Genomic DNA, 13366 nt, shown 5'->3' with positions numbered 1-13366 from the left:
TTTATGCAAGTAGTTTGTACAGCAAGGCAGACATTATGTACAAGATCCATCAAAAGTTCCCATGCCACAGGACTTGCTTTTCATCAGTATATTCTTGCACTTAAAATTCTTATAAAGCTGCCTGGTTTCCCAGGCAAGAATTGTACTTCTACTTAGCGCAGAAATTTTTATCTTTGGGGCAGTTGTAAATCATGCCCCACTGCACAGATTAAAGGTGCACCCTCTGCCATGGGAGCTTTAGACATGGAGTGTGTATAATATGGCTCAGTAATTAGTCTGTCAATCAACTAAAATTAGCTCATAAACATTTTAAATTTTGAATTTAAAAATCAACTTTATATCACAAAATTGAAGGCCGTTCAAAACATAAAATGTCAAAAGTATGCCTTTGCAAGCTTGTTGAGTTGGCTTTCCCATGTTGTGCATTTGTAAAATGGTGTCACTGTGTCATAGTATTATCAGAGAAACCACATGAACTGTTGCTACATCATAAAATATGCAAACTAGTATGTTTGCATTTGCCTTGTAAAAAATGAGCAACATCATTTATAAGTGTGTAGTGCAGAAACATCAACTCAGCAACCTTTTAAAATGCAATTTTTAATGCTTGATATTTTGAAAAGCATTTTTTTATCACCTGATTGATGGTATGGATATGATCGATAGTAGAGTACCGTTTCCGAAACCCTGCTTGATCCTTTGCTTGATTGCAGTCTAAGGTTGTCCTGATTCTATTAGCGATTACCTTAGTAAATACCTTATAGGTAACAGACAGTAAACTGATTGGTCTGTAATTTTTAAGGTCCTTAGAGTCCCCTTTCTTGTGAATGAGGATAATGTTTGCATTCTTCCATGCTTCCGGTACCGTCGATGACACCAGGCACTGCGTATACAGGGTGGCCAGTTTTTCTAGCACGATATCCCCCCCGTCCTTCAGCAAATCTGTAGTTATCTGATCCTCTCCAGCTGATTTCCCCCTTTTCATAGTTTCTAGTGCTTTCTTGACCTCGTCCTTCGTCACTGGTGGAACGTCTGACTGTTTTTCCCTACCGCCAATGCTCGGAATATAACCAGCCCTTATACATAGCATTCATTGATTACGAAAAAGCATTTGACTCAGTTGAAACCTCGGCGGTGATGCAGGCATTGCGAAATCAGGGGGTAGACGAGCCGTACGTGAAAGTGCTGGAAGATATATATAGTGGCTGCACAGCAACCATAGTTCTACATAAAGAAAGCAACAAAATTCCCATAAAGAAAGGTGTTAGGCAAGGAGACACAATCTCCCCAGTACTATTCACAGCTTGTTTAGAGGAAGTATTCAGAGACTTGGAATGGGAGCAGTTAGGGATAAGGGTAGATGGAGAATACCTCAGTAATCTGCGATTTGCTGATGACATTGCCTTGCTAAGCAACTCGGGGGATGAACTGCAAATAATGATTGATGACCTAGACAGAAAAAGTAGAAAGGTAGGCTTGAAAATCAATATGCAGAAGACTAAGGTAATGTTCAACAGCCTCGGGAAGGAACAGCAGTTTACATTAGGTGGCGAAATACTGGAAATAGTAGGCGAATATGTCTACTTAGGACAGATAGTAACCGCAGATCCGGACCATGAAAAGGAAATATCAAGAAGAATAAGATTGGGATGGAGCGCATTTGGCAAGCACTCGCAGATTATGACTAGCAGCTTTCCGGTATCGCTCAAGAGGAAAGTATACAACAGTTGCATCTTGCCTGTACTCACCTATGGGGCTGAAACGTGGAGGCTAACCAAGAGAGTTCTACTTCAGTTGAGGACAACCCAGAGGGCTATGGAACGAAAAATGGTAGGGGTAACATTAAGAGATAGAAAGCGTGCAGAGTGGGTCAGAGAAATAACTCAAGTTACCGACATTCTAGTGGAAATTAAGAAGAAGAAATGGACATGGGCAGGACATGTAGTGCGAAGAGCGGATAACCGATGGTCGCTTAGGGTAACAAACTGGATTCCAAGGGAAGGAAAGCGTAGCAGGGGGAGGCAGAAAGTTAGGTGGGCGGATGAGATTAAGAAGTTCGCACGGGTCAAGTGGATGCAGCTAGCACAGAACCGGGTTAAGTGGAGAATAATGGGAGAGGCCTTCGCCCTGCAGTGGGTATAATCAGGCTGATGATGATGATGATGATGATTTTGAAAAGCAGTGCCAAGTAAAAAAATTTAGAAACTCTGCTTAAATTTGATGCAGCCTTCGAAATTCCACAATATGGCCTTGTCCTTTAAAATCATAAATAAGAAATTGATTAATTGACTGTAGTTAATTGCTAATTGTCTAATTACTGAGGCTATCATATACATATGTGTGTCTGCCTTGTGCAATCTACCTGTGCATACAGCACCAGCATACCTCTCGTAGTTTTTATCTCTTTCCCCATCGTGCCTGTTGAGCATCTTCAGCCCGCTAATGATTAGCCTTCAGTGTTGCATAAAGACACAGTGCGTCATTTAGCTTGTAATCAGACCGCAGAAGCTAACTTTTTAATGTAGTTTTCTTTATTTTCTTGTGGCGCCATTCTTTCAGCGTGCTCCGAAGACAGTGGTACATTAGTCTACTAGCAATAACTTCCACACCGACTTCGGAGTCTTCCTCGTTCCTTACACATATGCTGCGCCATTTGGCGTGAAGTTTCGTTTTCAACATTGTTTCATTTTTTTCTCTCAAGGTGCTATTTTCTCAATAATTATAAAGGCTCAGTAGCATCCAAGTTGAAAACAAGAATGGTTAGCTCGAAAACTTTTCAAACCTCGGTGACTTCACCAAGCCTGCATTTGATTTTACCGGCATCCTTAGAAGCAGCAAATCTGAAAATGCTGCCTTTACCATCAAAATTCAGTTTTGACAGTGACAATGGAAAATCGGCTGGAACATTTTCGTCTTTCGCCTCGTTTTTGTGTCGATTCATTATTTTCTACCAAGAATACTATTCACCTTAAAACTTCCATTTATTTTTTCTTTATTTTTTTTTTTTTTTTTTTACAGATAGTGGCGAGTAACAAGCTAAACATTTTGTATATTCCGGATAATTTTAACACTTTTTTTTTTCAGGTACAAGTGTACATTTACAAGTTTGTTCAATATCTTTTCATTTGTAAAATCTTGTTTTTGGCAATGAAAATTTTATGTTGAAATGCATATTTTATGGAGCCTTATGTGCCGAATAACCACGTTTATTTAGCTTTTATTTCATATACATAGTATAACATAAAATGTTAAATATAATAGCTCTCAAATGAAAATGGTCTGCTGAAAACTATAAAGAATAGCAATTTTCTCTATATAGGGAAAGAGTTAAAATCTGTAAACCTTTAGTTCCTCTTTAGAATTAATGATAGATATGACTTGTAAGTACAAGCAAAAAATTTCAATGCTTAGTAGGGGTGTGCGAATAGTGAAAATTTCGAATACGAATATTGGGAAAAAATGCTTTCGAGTGTCTGATCAGTGAAAAAGAAAAAAGAAAATGAGAAAAAAGCACATTATTACATCATAGTTCACTTGCTATTTGCTAATAACAAACTAGAATTGGACAGAAGTGTACACCCTATTGAAAAACCCAGTATAAATTTTATACAGGATTCTGTATACCATTGATTTGTACAGGAAGGACCTGCATGAAACTTAGTAGTGCAGTCATATTGCTGCCAAGTACAGTGAACTCTCGTTAATTTGGCCTTCAAGGGACCAGGAAGTATGTTCAAGTTAACCGAAAGTTTGAAGTGGACCTCAAAGAACTGTTGAAAACTGTTCACATCAAAGTAATTGTATCTGATGAACACATGCAGGATGGCTGTCTGCATCTGAGATGAAACCGAAATAACAACAAAGTTTTTTTGCTGGTTTCGTCATGTGTTTCGCTTTGCGCACACTGTCGGGAATGCGTAGTTCACAAAAAGGCCTTGTCATGTTTTGAGGATGCTTCATTGCATAGTTCATCCGCCCGATCATTGTGGTGAAGCATGCAGTGCGGTGCGCAAACTGTCGAGAAGGTTTCTCTTCAAAAAACGGTCCCGTCGTGGTTTAAAGATGCTTCACTGCACTGTCAGTATGATCATGCATTGTGGTGAAGTGCCAAATCTGCGGTGAATTTGAAAATGTTTGGTGTATTCAATAATTTTCGAATATTTGAAAATTTCGAATATCAGATTTTAAAATATGAATCAATTACAAACACATTTGATTCATATTCGAAATTTAGAATATTTGCATACCCCTAATGCTCAGGCATCTCTTATCTTTGACCTGTGATAGAATAGTCATGTTAATTACTTTAGAAATAAGAAAACATAAGTTCTTAGTATTTTACTCTGAAGTTTAGTCATTTTCCGGGTAATTCTATAACACATTTGTGTTTTAGTCACTTCCATTTGATACTTGAATATGGATCTGTTTGTTGGGACCCACACACTCTAGGGCTTATTAGTAGATTATAAAATATTCAAAAAAGGGCAGTCTCACTCGTACCAGGAAATTATATGTTGGAGCTTTGCATGACAGAGAGCTAACACTAAGTCAAATGGCAAGAACTGAGTGACCACAGAAGAAAAATTTTTTCTGCAACATATGTTACTATAAAACCAGCATAAACTATGAAAAATGTATTCAACTGCCCGTTTGCATATAAAAGCGACTGGACCACCGTATGAAGGTCAAGGAACTTTCTTTTTGAGCGTGACATTTTTAAAATGTTAATCTTTTTCTTTTTGAGGTTGATGCAGTTTGTTGTCAGTAGCGCATTATCCTGTCTCCTCTCTTGTGTTTGTCTTTTTTTGCGCTTACTTTCCCCGTACGATCATGAGCCAACTAGCCCAGCAACAAGTTCTACTTCATTGTCAAGCATTACAGTCGTGCCTCGTTAATATGGACACTTTGGTTTCCGACCAAAACTGTTCATAAAGCGAGTCGTCCATAATAACGTGTCATGAATAAAAACAAAAATGATTTTATTGAGAAAAAAAGAATTGTAATTAATAACTGCTTTTGTAGATAACGGTGTCCACTGGACTCAAAATTTGACAGAACACCGGCAATTTTGAGTGCATTATCCTTATCATTGTTGTCTTCGAAAAATTTTAGTGCAGTCTGAAGCGACTCGCGTACCATGACACGCGTGATGGTGGGCTTTGTGTTGGTCGAACTTTCGAGCTTGAACTCCTCATTGGCCGATGAATCAGCGTCCGACTTTCTACTCACCACCACTTCCAAAATGGCGTCGTCACAGCAAATTAGCCGCTAAGTAGCTGCTTGAGATTCTTCTGAGGCGAGGAAACAGCCGAGCTGTCGGTACTAGTTCCTCACGGCTTGGATTTACTGAGATGCTTTTTTGCCGCTTGTATTCACAGATTGCTTGTTTCGCGCCTACGTTCAGCTCTGTTCTTTTGCGTTCAACTCCCGCCATGCCAAAATCCAGACTCAAGTTGAAGGTTACAGGCTCCTGATGCTTTGCACATTCTTGCCTAGTTAACTTTTCTGCCTTTCCGTTCTTCTGATTCTCTCTTTTTTGCCTTGTACCGTTTCCGTAAGGAAGCGAGGGAGTCTTAAAGTTGGCAAGCTGCTCTGCTGAAGGCTATCGAACATCCCATCTTCTTGGCGCCGTTTCTATGTGTTCCTATAAAACAAACATTGCAAGCTGAAGTACAGTCTTGAACGACGGCTAGCCGACTACGAAGAGCTCAGACCTTGTCAAGGCTGCATTGTTGACTTAAAGCGAATCCGACATCCTGAGGGGCAAAATGTGGCAGTTCGGCAGCGCAACAGGGACGAAAACTAGGAACATGAGAGGGAAACGCATCCAGGATGGGACGCTTGGTCTCTGTTGCATGTTCGTACATTGCCTTTCTTTTGTCGCCCTACTTTGTGAGTGTGTCTTAACTCTCGCCGAAAAGCGTTAACGGCTTCATGGAACACATACTAGGCTTTGGGAAAGAAAACTAGAGTTCCCGCTGCCACTGTAGGCGTTTGCCTTTCTTCCTGTCATTTCTTTTTTATGCTTTTACCGGCCTCTCTGTTCACGTTCAGCAGAAGTTATTGCAACCACATGTTGCTCTTTTCTCGACTGCGGCGGCACTTTCGTTGCACCCAGAAATCTCCTGGTTCCTCACCACTTTCGGGATCTTTCTTACGCCGACCCTCTGTTTGCTGTGTACGTTCCTCTCTGCTCTTGCGCTCCCCCCCCCACGCTAAAACGGCGACACGCCCGCTTTGGTTCTTTCCAACTCCACAGAACTCATTCAGGCATCTGGCTGTATCGGCTGTCGCGTAGGTTCGCGGGCGGCGTGCCCTTCTTTAACTTGCGTTCAGACTCCTCTGTCCATATTACCGAGCACTGTTCATATTAACGAGACAAAAATACATGGGCCCAAGTGGGCCGTGTGCATACTTCCCCTGTCCATTGTCCAGACAGCGAGTTTCCATATTAACGAGGCATAAATACACTGAAAAAGTTTCGTCCCCAGAAAAACTGTCCATAAATCGGGTCGTCCTTATTAACGGGGGTCATATTAACGGGGCACGACTGTATTTATACTTCCTCCAGGTGTAGTATTTTTTGTGTTTTATGTGACGAATTCGTTCTTGTATAGATACTAGCATTAGTAACGTCGCCTGCTGTAATGATGTGTTCGATGATGCAGGCAACTAATAGAAATGTTTGCCATTGTGTTTGACATTGTGGACCAGCCAGTTTGGATCTTATGTTTGTAGTAAATAAATAGGTATACTTCTTAATTGGTAAGCTGTCAAGAATCTCGTCAAGAAATTTTGGAAGCATCTCCTGTTGTTTATAAAAGGACGCAATTGTCTAAGAAAGATTTTTGTTGTAGTGGGCATACTTTCAGTCGGCCTTTGCTTTTGTGTATTTACAGGAGTTTTGTGAAACTGCAGGAGAAAAAAGTGGCGGTGCCCCTCCAAGTCTGTTGCTGCTGTTGTCTCGTTTTAGTGTGGAGATGAAGAACGCACTTGTGAGCCAGCTGGTGAGCATGCCATTTCTGTCCTGTGCCTTTTGCTAGTGGAGTTGTCAGCACACCTGTCTGCTGAGTTAACAGTGAAAATAGTGTGCCTATGCTCATTCGGTCTAGAGCCATTATTATTCTTACAGCCAAGTAGGTTCTCTAAACTTTTAATTTCTTTGTGCAATGGGGCAGTATTCAAGCGCTGTAAACAGGCAGGCTGATGACTGTACTTGCCTTCTGCAGCAGCGCCTTGATATGCTCTCTGTGGTTGCAGCTTGGAATGGCTGACGAGCACTTTGGGATTCCTGATGCTAAGAGTTTGACACCTGCGTCGCAGCTGATACAAGAAACCAGTGATGTGGCTCAGGTTTGTCACATTCCTTATTTCTTTTTTTACATTGAAGGGGCACTGAGGACAGCTTTACGCAGTTGTTGTTTTCAGTAAACATTTTTTCTTTGGCTCTTCATTGGCATGTTCGTGTTTGTCCAGCACCAAAAGACTAATTCATCGTCAATAAAAGTGGGTTCAGAGATCTTCCCGCCATCAATGCACTTATGACATCCTTACTGAAAAGGAGGGGTTGCCACTATTTCAAAATGAATGCTGGTTGTGCATAGCCTCTGTGATCTGTGGAAAAAATGTAGCGTGAATGCGGGCAGTTTACTTGCAAAACTACCTGGTGATGACCGCACCTATGCTAAATTTTTAGTGCAAAAGCACTACTTCATGATCCCCGTCATGGTGGATCAGTGGTTAGGGTGCTTTACTGGTGAACCAAGGACGCAGGCTCAAATCCCGGCGGCCGCTTTTCGATCAAGGTGCTCGTGTACTGTGCGATGTCAGTGTACGCTAAAGAACCCCAGGTGGTGGAAATTCCCAGAGCCCTCTACTTTGGCATCCTGAACTGCTTTTGGACTGAAAACGCTGTAAACCAAACCAACTACTTCATGGGGTAAATCGGTAAATGAGGCTGCCTCTGGCAGGTGGCAGGTGACATGGCCGGGCACTGGTCAGTCATCTGTTTCTGCGACATAATGAGACCACATGTCATGGCCAAATGAGCAGGCACTGCCAACTTGATCTTTGCCATTGAGATGGGAGGGGCAAGATCGAAATCTAGTCTTCCAGGATCTTTCGATCCAAAGTTGGACACACTGCCCCTAGGCCATACAGGAACGTTTGTAGGGCTTGGTTATAGCGGGGCTTTATATCTGTCACTTCTGGCAATTAGTTCCGCATTCATCAAGCTTGCCTCTGGCAGATGGTATTTGGCAGCTGACATGGCCAGGCATTAATTGGTCAGATGTTTCAGCAACATTATGTGTCTTAAAGTTACTTGTCTTTGTGTTTGCTTACGTTAAACATGTGTAAGCAGCGTGTGTAAGCGCTTGTAAGCACAGTGACGTGTGTGTCGTGGGGTGTACCATATAAACTCGAATGATGAGCCGAGTGATTTCAATCTCCTTTGAAATGAATAGCCAGCCTGATCCTTTGCAGCATCAGTTGTCGGAGGCTGAGATACGCTGCACCAAGCAGCACAAACAACAGCGGACGAGAATACAGCGATAACGTCATCTACATCTACCATTTGCCCTGATGAACTGTGCCAAACTAGTGCTTTCGCACCATTATACCGAGTTTAGTGACATTGCTTTGTTTTTTTTTTTTGTTATTAGTTTCGTTTTTTTATGATAGTGGTATCTTTGTGATTAGAATGCACTACCCTATCAACACACAGTCACTTCAGTTTGCCTTCAGAAATCTTCAGGCGAGGTGAGACATTGAAAATGGTTTTCAGAAATTGGCTCCAGAATAGGCGCAATAAAAGCCACAGCTACAAAATTTGCTTAGGACTGTCTAAATGGCTGCAGCTTGCATTAAAGCTCAAACCTAGATAAAAAAATTTTCTTTTCACTTACATACATTTTTTTTTTAATTTGCTGGATGCAGAGCCCTGAAATTTTTTGTGAGAGTAAGTTACATGACATGACTAAACCTAGAATTATGCACTTAAAGAAACTTAATTTGATGTTTTTTATTCTTGTTGCTCTAAGAACTACCACCAATAACTTCTGCATTTTAATGTTTTATAAATATACAATGAACTTAGGCTCTTATTCTGGTCCTGCTCTTGCAAGATATCACTTGACATCTGTGGAAAATTTCGTTTTCTTAATATAAACCTTCACAAGAGCCGTTTAAAAAAAATTCAATTAAATCCTCTAAAAACTCAGTTGAAACCATAAATACCAAACTATAATTTATGTTCCGAAAGGCTCAGATATGCTCTATCTGAAGGTAGCAAAATATAAAAGTAAAAGAAAATTTTTTTGGCAAAACGAATGCTCACCACATCTTAATGTATAGCATTTAAGTACTCTTTTCAGTGTTTTTGTTTCAAGTAAGATTCAATCCATTTATGAACCAAAACTGCAGCTTCTTGACCACGTAATCTTGTCACGAGTATTGACCAAATAAAACTCTGAGACTATGTAATTTTCAGTTTTCACCAAAAGTGTCTGGTTATTTTGCAGATTGTTGAAATGCAATTTCGCAGCTAATTTTGAATTCACTAAATGCTGCTTGAGGAAAGCTGCTGCTGGAATCAAGTCTGGTGTCGTTCATCAAAAAAGAAAAAGTGCAGAAATATTTTTCTGGAATAACAGCTTCATATTTATCACTCTGGTGCTCAGGAATTGTTGGTCATTGGTATGCTCCACAGTGCAATGATGGCTTGCACAGTCGAACCCGGTTATATCGAACCCGGATATATCGAATTTGGTTATATCGAACTCACGGAATATCCCTTGAAAATCCCATGTAAAAGTATAGGAAAGCCGCATCATATATCGAACTTAATTTCACCGGCCGTTCGATATATCAAACTCCACACCACGCACTGGAAAGTGTGCCTTCCCCAAAGACAATCGCATCATCCTTGGCCGTTTGCCGCGTGCCGTTTTCAAGCTACGTGCGGAAGGAATGAGAGGGGACAGTTCGGTGACGGCTGGTCTGGGCAGCGCCGCGCCCATTCCCCAAAGGCGCGCGCATCTGCAGTTATCGTTTTCCGCGCACCAACACATGACGTTTGCAAGTCATGTGCGTGGGTGTGCCCATCCTTTTGCCAAGCTATCTCTCTCTTTCAGCACGCGCTACGCATGGCCAAGCCAGCTCCACGACCTACTGTATAGGTCGTGGCCAGCTCAGCCCGTTTTCAAACAGGTGTCGACGCTTTCTCCAGTGTGTGTTGCGAACCCTCTGCGCGCAGCGGCTGAGGTAGCTATGGTGCCTGCGGACGTTAAAAAGCGGCAGCTCTCTCTCTCTCTTTTCTTTTTTTGCGAGTCACCCTTTCTTATCGTTGTGCTGTTCGGACGTTAAGAAGCGGCAGGTTTTTCTTTTTTTTTTTTTTTGCGGGTGTCGTTTATCCTTGCATGTATGTATCAACGAAAGCACGCGGTCAGTTCTGCGACGCCCGCCCCAAGCGCGGCGTGATAAATCGAACCAGGCTTGTGCAATCAAGCCATCACGGGCACTCTGCCAAGTTCGCTCCTCGCCACCGCAGGAGCTATCAAAAGATAAACGCCCCTGACCTTATACGTTATCACCGCGCAGCATCTTGGCACGCTGCCAAGAAATGAGCTGTGGATGAGACGACGGAAACGGAGTGACGCGCGCCATCGACATGCAAGCGAAAACGCTCGATTTCTGCCGCGGCAACACAGAAACCTTGTTTAGAGCTGCCGCGGTGGCTCGAGCAGCGAGAGGGAGTTAAATTTTCGCTCTGTCGCTGCCGCTCGTCCCTGAGATCACTCAATCTCAATCGCTTGCATGTGAGCGAGCTGGCCTTAACGCTTTTTTTTTTTTTTTCAAATTCTCCGTGCAAAAGTGCAGGTAGGGTTCATTATGCGAGTGGGTTGCTTACGCGACAAATATGGTATCGTTTTTGGCATTGTAAGTGCCTTTACAAGCCGAATTTTGTATATCGAATTATTGATATATCGAACTATTTCGCGATCCCCTTCGAGTTCGATATATCCAGGTTCGACTGTATATGCATGTTTGTGGCTTTCTCTGGACAGTGTATCACTTTTTGTGTCCCGAATAATAGTCTTAAGCCCAGCATGCTTCAGAAAAAGCAATTGCCATTGTGCTTAAGACAGGAGTAGCGAGGTCTACATGAACAAAACATACCAGACAATTACAACAAAGTCTTAGTACAGTCAAACCCGGTTATAACGAACTGCGTAATTCAACGCAATTTGTTCGCTATATAAAGTATTTCGCTATAACCAAACCCGTTTATAACGAACTTCAGTACCAAATTCGTTATACACGATGTCCAGACAGCACAGCGAAAACGCACTAACTAAAGAAAAACCGTGCCGCTCACCATGAATCTACAAAAGAAATTTATTGCAAATAAATGCTCACTTATTTGCAGTAGGCAGTGATCTTCGCCTGAACACTGCATTTAACTCCATCAGCGAGAATCGCACTTTCCACACGCGACATCATTTCCACAAACTCCAGTCCGCTTCCCTGTATTCCGGAGCAGTATCGGCGCAGCAGATCGGTAGCAGCGAGGGCTTCGTGCAACGTTGGGCGAGTGCGATCGTCCTCCGGCGGCGGCTCCTCGGTCTCCTCGTTCGCACCAGATGCCAGCATGTCGGCAACAATTTCCGAGTCCAACGGGCTCGCTGTCACGGCTACGTTGTCGTCAACAGTGAGAAAATCCTCCAGGGCAACTTCTTCGGGCACAGCGTCCGGAACATCAGCGAGTTCTTCCCACAGCGTGGCAACATCGCTGTCATCTTGCACAGTACGCGCTTCACTAGCAGCTTCTGCATCCTCTCGACATAGTCCAGCATGGTGGAAGCAGTTGCGGATTGTGGATTGCGTCACGTCTTGCCAGGCACGGTTAATCATTTCTATTGCGGCCAGCAAATTAATCTTGAGCTCGTCGCTAACCCGCAATTTCACCAACAGCCGCTCAACGACGCGTTTCCTGTAGCCCAGCTTGAAAGCGCGGATGATCCCCTGATCGAGGGGCTGCAAAACCGCTGTTGCGTTCGGTGGCAGGAAACAAAGCTCGATGTTCTTGAGCGTGACGCCGCAGTGGTGCGCAGAACGGTTATCGAGGAGGAGGCAAATCTTTCGCCCGCTCGTTGCAAGTTCCTCGTCCCAGCCACGCAGCCACGCTTCGAATAACGTTCTGGTCATCCAGGCCTTAGAATTTGAGTTGTATGTGACTGGGAGTGAAGTGCATCCTCGCACGCAGGCACATAGGAGACTTGAACTTGCCTATGACAAGCGGCCGCAGCTTTGATGAACCGTCCATGTTTGTCGTGAGAAGAACGGTGACTCGGGCCTTATTCAATTTGCCGCCATGGCACTTCTCATTCTTTAGCGCCAAGGTTCTGCTCGGCAGCAGTTGCCAAAACAAGGCAGTCTCGTCTGTTTTAAAAATATTGCACGGTTCGTATCTCTCCGTGACAGCACGCCACACGTCTTGCACCCACTTTTCGGCACTCTCAGCGTCCACTGCTTGGCTTTCACCTGCAACCACCTTCCCGGTGATGGAGTAGCGGTCTTTAAATCGTTGGAGCCAACCACTGCCCGCTGTAAACCCCTCGACGTCCAGGACGAAGGCAAAATCTTTTGCCTTCTGTTGTAGCATGGGGCCAGAGACCGGCAGATTTCGCGCGCGAACGTCCAAGAACCATTGGTACAGCGCTTTCTCTACTTGCTCGTAAGCCGGCTTGCGGTGGCAAAAGCCATCACCATTTGGTCGTTCCTGTGCATTGCCTCTGATGGCCGACTGGTTTTTCAAAATGGTGCTTAACGTGCTCCGCGGAATCTTGAAATGCGCGGCAACGTCAGACTTTTTTTCGCCGCGGCCAACGCGGCGAATTATCTCCAGCTTGTCGGAAAGCGGTAGGGCACGCCGCTGCTTCGTCGTCATCTTGCAGGATGTAGCGCCGGAATGCAAGCCAGCAGCAACGTAGGCACGTCCGGAATCGTGAGGATAGCAGCAGCACGACTTGCAAACGCGAACAAAGAAAGCTCCGAGGATGCGGGAAAGTTCGCCACTGACGCGTTCGTTGTTCAGAGGCTGCCTTCCCTTCGCCCAAACTTGAAACCAGTTCTGGCCGGTGTTGCTTCTTTCTCGAAGCGCAATAGGTCCGGAGCTGCTCGAACATCTTTGATCACATGGTAGGCAGCTGCCGAATAGGAGCGCTGCAAAGAGAGGCTGGCCGATGGCGCGGATTTTAAAGGCTACTCACGCTACTCCGGGCGACGGCCGCGCATGCGTACAGGAGAGTCCCTCGTGGAAGCTGCTGTAGAGAGCCCCTCCTGCGTTTTACGGAAGCGTGGCATC

The 13366-nt window shown here is 43.8% G+C and overlaps 1 protein-coding gene across 3 annotated transcripts in view; it reads left to right on the top strand.

Annotated features, from left to right (window-relative positions):
* Nucleotides 1-13366, top strand: part of Vps51 (vacuolar protein sorting 51) — a 65701-nt gene that overhangs the window by 22523 nt on the left and 29812 nt on the right. For all 3 annotated transcript variants that reach the window (XM_084591174.1, XM_084591172.1, XM_084591173.1), the window contains exons 13-14: nucleotides 6900-7007; nucleotides 7261-7353. In XM_084591174.1, the coding sequence (XP_084447300.1) occupies nucleotides 6900-7007; nucleotides 7261-7353 (201 nt within the window). The remainder of the gene's footprint in view (nucleotides 1-6899; nucleotides 7008-7260; nucleotides 7354-13366) is intronic.

The sequence above is a fragment of the Amblyomma maculatum genome, chromosome 1 (genome assembly GCF_055883805.1).
Source record: "Amblyomma maculatum isolate TAMU_Amacu chromosome 1, ASM5588380v1, whole genome shotgun sequence".
Lineage (NCBI taxonomy): Eukaryota > Metazoa > Arthropoda > Arachnida > Ixodida > Ixodidae > Amblyomma > Amblyomma maculatum.
The sequence above is the reverse complement of the archived record's forward strand: the minus strand, read 5'-3'. Positions and strand labels throughout refer to the sequence as shown.